The sequence below is a fragment of the Suricata suricatta genome, chromosome 1 (assembly GCF_006229205.1).
Source record: "Suricata suricatta isolate VVHF042 chromosome 1, meerkat_22Aug2017_6uvM2_HiC, whole genome shotgun sequence".
Taxonomy (NCBI): domain Eukaryota; kingdom Metazoa; phylum Chordata; class Mammalia; order Carnivora; family Herpestidae; genus Suricata; species Suricata suricatta.
Window position 1 is genome coordinate 1,329,088 of NC_043700.1, and position 5,860 is coordinate 1,334,947.

At 49.0% G+C, this 5,860-nt stretch overlaps 1 protein-coding gene across 1 annotated transcript in view; it reads left to right on the forward strand.

The window, feature by feature from the left end:
* Positions 1-4,487, forward strand: part of LOC115286834 — a 10,083-nt gene extending 5,596 nt beyond the window's left edge. Inside the window, exons 4-5 of the mRNA XM_029933182.1 lie at positions 4,031-4,249; positions 4,468-4,487. Of these exons, the coding sequence (XP_029789042.1) occupies positions 4,031-4,249; positions 4,468-4,487 (239 nt within the window). The remainder of the gene's footprint in view (positions 1-4,030; positions 4,250-4,467) is intronic.
* Positions 4,488-5,860: the final 1,373 nt, after the last annotated feature.

A 5,860-nucleotide genomic window follows, 5' to 3' on the forward strand; every position in this document is an offset into this window, starting at 1 on the left:
TTTCCTGCCATTCCTTCCTGGCCTGCCAAGTTTCATTAGATAGGTCTGTAATCACTCTGATAGGTTTCCCTTTGTATGTGAGGGCCCTTTTCTCCCTAGCTGCTTTCAGAATTCTCTCTTTATCTTTATATTTTGCCAGTTTCACTATGATATGTTGTGCCGAAGGCCGATTCAAGTTACATCTTAAGGGGGTTCTTTGTGCCTCTTGAATTTGAATGTCTATTTCTTTTCCCAGATTTGGGAAATTCTCAGTTATAATTTGGTCTAGTATCCCTTCAGGACCTTTATCTCTGTCTTCCTCTTCAGGAATTCCTGATACGGATGTTGTTCCATTTGATTGTATCACTCAGGTCTCGAATTTTCCTTTCCTGCTCCTGGATCAATTTCTCTCTTTTTTTCATCTTCCTCTTTTGCTATATCTTCTAATTCACCTATTCTTCTCTCTGCATCATCAGTCCTTGAGGTGGCTGCCTCCAGTTTGTTATTCATCTCATCTATAGCCTTTTTTTTTTAACTCATCACACCTATTTTCAATGCACCTAGTAATTGTCTCAGTTGATTCTTTGATGCTTTTCTCAACCCCAGCGATTAATTTTATGACACGTTTTTAAAATTCTTGATCCGGTATGTTGTTGTAAGGAAGCAGTTTTGAGACAATAGAAGGGCACACATTGCCCAAGGCATGAGGGACCACCCTTGTAATACCCTTAACTTTCCTAAGGGCAGGCCTAAGGCTATACACCTTACGTGAGGGTCCTGGGTCCTGGGTCTACTCTGATTGGTTAACACTCTAAATGTTGTAATTGGATTAACCTGTCAGTAATATTGTATAATTATAATTGGATCACTGTACCTATGTCACAATTTCCTGTAACTCCCCCTTCCCAAACTCATAAAAGCCCTACCCCACCTTTGTTCGGGGCTCTCAGCACGGATCCACTGCATTGGTGAAGGCTGTGAGACCGAACTTAGGCCTGGTAAGCCTAAGCCGTAATAATAAATGCCCTTTGCTTTTACATGCGTGACTTGGTCTCCCTGGCGGTTTCTTGTTTTGGGGTGATATTGAAATCTTGGGCATTACATTGTCTAGATATGCCTTGAGCAGTTCTGTGGCTGTGACTTCCTCCTGGAGGTTCTTCAGGGGAGAGTTCCTTCGTTTTGTCATTTTTCCTAGTTTTCTGTCTCTTTTCACATTTAGAAAGCTCGTTGTGCACTGTGCACCTATTAATATTTCTCTGTTAAAGGAGGCTTATTGACTGTCCAGGGCCTGTCGTTTCAGGAAATATTCTTTTAATGGTGTCTCTCAGTTTCTCTTGTTGTGGCTTTGAATATTTTATTTCCCTACTCAGCAATATTTGGGACTTACTGTCATGCACACTTTGGCTTGTTTCTTAATGTAGCCAGAAAAAGAAGAAAAGAAAAAAAGTGAAGCATAAAGAAAAAGAAAAAAAATTATATATATTTAAAAAAAAAAAAAGCAAGCAGCTCCCCCTCTTGGATAGGCGTGGTTTGGTGTGGTAGGTCTAGGAGGCTGCTGTCAGAGGCTCCACCTTGGTGTCTGCAGAGATTAGATAGGCGGCACACCAAGCTCCGCTGAACTATGCACTGTAGGCCACTCTAATGAGTTCGATCTCCTTGTGCTGCCGTTGAGCCAAGTTGTATTTTCCAGGCCCGCCTCAGTTCAAAGTTTCATTCCATGCACTTTTATGCTACCACAGATGAGATATGTATTTGCTTTGGTAGCTGGCTTCTTAGGGGGAGGAGTTGTTTTGTCTTGGCTCCGGCAGGGATTTCGGCTGCCCCTGCCTGAGGTGAAATTCGCGGCAGGAGGTGAAGTGCGCGCCATTACAGACCCAACCCTCAGCCGGGATCGCGATCGTGTTGAGGGAGGAATGAGTGTGCAACTGTTGCCAGAGGTTCCAGGAGCTGCTGGAAATGAGCTGGGAGCTCCTGCACCCTGAGTGCGGCCCACACCTCTACCGCCGCCAACTCCCTGCTGGGATCACGCAGAGGTGGGGGCTATTTTTTCCCTGTTGGCACCCAGGACTCAGGTTTCACGCGGCCAATGCTGGGGGCGAGATGTGCCATGGAAATGAGGTGTGTGCTCCCACTCCCAAAACTGAGGTTGAAGTGAGCGCCCCTGACACCGCCACTGCAGCAGCTGCCGACTCCCCGCCAAGATGGTACAGGACTGGAAGCTGTTCTTTCCCTTGCGCCACCTGGGCTTGGATTCGGGCTACCCAGCAGTTATCTATGGAGTGAGCGTCTCTCTCCAAGCGTGGTTAAGTGTTCTTTACCTTTTCCCCAGAGACAGTACTAAGAGCATGTTCAGTCTCTCTGTCTCTTCCCTTTGTTTCTTGGGCTCCGTGTGCTTGCCCCGTGTTGGGCTGTGGCTCCCACCTCTCCTGCCCATCTCGGGCTGGCCCGTTTTCCAATCTCCCCAGTTCGCACTCACTCACTCAGGTATCCTTGAGGTTCTCTTCTTTCTGGAGTCTATATTTTCTCCTTCCACTCTTGCAGATGAGAGCAATGTCCTTCTCAGTTCAATAGATGGGGCAGATGAAGTTTTTCTAACTTTCTATTTTGAATGGATTTCAGACTTGCAGAAAAGTTGGGGAGATCCCTGTCATGCCCCTCCCCCCAACTCCCCGCACGCCCCTCCACCCCATGCTTCAGGTTGCAGTATCCTTGGAATTGGGGTCTGGTCTGCAGTGACCACTGTAGGGACCAACCCAGGACACACAGTGCAGGGAAAGCTTTCTACGGACCTGTAGTTCACATCCTGGTCTTGCCATCTGTCCCCACACACCCTCTTGCCCCGCCCCTTCTGGCCAGGGACGTGGCGGGGACCATGGCTCCACCGGCTGCTCTGCTGCCCCCGTCCTGAGTGACATTGCTGATTGTGAGGGCTTACAACCAGTTATGCTACAGGACATCCCTTGTGTTGGCTGGTCTCTCTCAGGATTGGATCAGACGTTTCTGGCTGGAAAACACGGACTTGCTCCTGTCCTTCTGGCGCATTGGATCTGGAGGCGCTGGCCGGGCCCTTGTTGGGAGCATTGATTTTGGTCACCTGACCACGGTGTTGCGTGGGCTCTGCTGCCCGCGGAGGGATTCCTCTCATCACCACAGGGGTGGGCTGAGGCCGTGATGACCTGCATCCGCATGGCACTGCCTCTCTCTCCGGCTTACCGTCCTCAGATGCTAATGTCATACTCGTCTCTCCCGAGTCCACTTTTACGGTGCCGATGGCAGTCTGTTAATCTTCTGACGCCATTATTCCGCCCGTGGTTGTTCGCTGAAATCTGTTGTGAAGAAGAACCTAACCTTTTCCCCATTTTGTGCCTATGATCAACATGGGCTCATAGATTCTTCGTGCTGTAAGTTCATTCCCAACAGCTGACAGGCACCGCTTTCCGGGTGTGGTCTGCCACTCCGATGGCCCTGGCTTGTGAGGGGGAGCCCCTGACGCTGGCCCCGGGCCCTGGGGTCCTTCGCTTTGCCCCATCATGCTTTTGAGCACCTCCTTATCTTCTGTTGCAACAGCATGTCCCTTCTCTGTATTGTCCCTGTGTTGGATTCAGCCATCTCTCCCAGACCCGGGTTCTCTTCAGTGTGGTTGGTACTTAGGAATCAAGATATGATGGGGTGCCCAGGGGGCTCAGCCAGTTAAGCATCCGACTTCAGCTCAGGTCAAGATCTCACGGTTTGTGAGCTCGAGCCTCGCGTTGGGCTCCATGTCGACAGCATGGAGGTTGCTTGGGATTCTCTCTCTCTTTCCCTTCCCTGTTTGTGCTTATGTGCTCGCTCGCTCTCAAAAGAAATATATAAGCAAGTAAAATAAAATTGAAATAAAATAAAATGTACAGTTTGGTGGTTTGTAGTGTTCACAGGGCTGTGAAGCTGTCTCCACAGTCCATTCTAGAACTCTGTCATCACCCCAAGGAAACCACACTCATCAGTGGACACCAGTGGAAGGCCTCCAGCCACAGACAACCAAGAACTGACTTTCTGTCTGTACGTTTGCCAGCTCCAGTCATCTCCTCTAAGTGGCCTCACGTGTCTGTGGTGTCTGTCACTGCTTCCTTCACTCAGCACTACGTCTTCAAGACTCCGCTGCTGTTACAAGAACCAGTCAGTGCTCAGTTCCCTTGTACTGCCCAGAAGACCTCCCTCCTGGGGACTGGCCCCATCGTGTTCATCTCCTCAGTGAAGGTCACGGGCGGGTTTCCACGCTGCAGCCGCTACGGTAACACACCCCGAAGTGTATGTTCCTGTCCAGGTCTCTATGTGGCCGTGTCCTGTCCTCTCCCCGGGGCGTGCTTGGGCATGGCCTTGTTGGGACACAGTGACTCTACCTGCTGACTAGAGGGCTCTTTCTGGAAGTGGCTGCACCATGCTGCGTTCCCCCAGCAGTGTGTGAGGTTCTGGCCTGTCCACGCTCACCAGCTGCCCGCTTCTTTGCAGCCGTCACGGGTGTGCGCTGATCTTACTACGGCTTTGGTTTGCCCCATGCTTAACGATCCTTTCATGGGCTTGTAGAAGTCCGTACGTCTTCCCCGGAGAAATGCCCACATAGAGTCTTTGCTCACTTTTTATCGCCTTCTCGTTCCTTTGTTGACTTGCAAGCGTTCTTCGTATATTTTGGATATGCATCACTTACAGACGTATGATTCCCAAATATTTTCTCTGCTCTTTGGGTCGTCTTCACTTTTATTTAATTTTTAAGTTTATTTATTTATTTTGAGGGAGAGAGAGCAAATGCTTGCAGGGGAGGGGCAGAGAGAGAATCTTTTTTTTTTAATGTTTATTTTGAGAGAGAGGGAGAGGGACAGAGAGAGTGAGAGAGAGAATCCCAGGCAGGTTCCACACTGCCAGCACAGAGCCCAACTCGGGGTTGGACTCAGAAACCGTGACATCATGACCCGAGCCACAACCAAGAGTTGGATGCCTAACCAACTGAGCCCCCAGACGCCCTCCAAAGGGGTTGCCACTTAAGTGCAGTGGAGTGGCCGTGTGGTTTGGTCTTCTGTGTTTCTTGTGGTCCCCTGGCTGCTCTGTGGCCACCTCGACACGGCCATGCGCACTGCCCTGTCTCCCTTTAGCTCTGACAGCGCAGCTGCATGTCTTTGGAAGCTGGGTCACTGGGTCACACATTTCAGATTGTTGTCTCTCCCTGGAGAACGCACCTGTGGAGCAGTGTGGAATGTCCTTCCTTTTCTTCTCCTTATGCTGGGTCTCCTGAAGTCTGCCTTGTGTGACGGTAACAGGCTCGCAGACTCCCAGGGTCATGCTCGGTGCGGGCCACCTCCCAGCTGGCTTGGTGTTTCTGTTTTTGTTTTTACCATGGGCATTAAGGTAATTATCTCAGTGGAAGACCTTTAAGTAAGATACTCAAAGAACACTAGGAATAGATATAATATTCTTCTGATATTAAAATCACTGAGAGGAATTTTTTGATTCAGACTCTAGTATCTTCAGTGTGCTATAAGATCTGAAATAATATTTAAAAACAGCTCAGGCAATTCCACGAGCCAATGCTAACAACAAACTTCGCTAAAATATAATCTTAACCTATTATTTACTTCCCAACCATCACAGTCTCTGTGTGTTATGACCATGATTTACATAAATCGAAATCTGCAGGGAAAGAACCTACACAGAGCCTCCAAGCTTTAGGGGCACTTAATGTTTCAATTAATTACGGCAATTAGCTACGTTGTTTTATTCTATAAGCCAAGTGAACGGGGCCAGAGATCTCTAAGATGTCTGGCAGTTCTAAACCTCCGGCCTTATATTCCTTCTCAGATTCAGAGATTTGGGAGGAAAGGGGAGGAGCCGGCGTCTGCCAACACCTGTG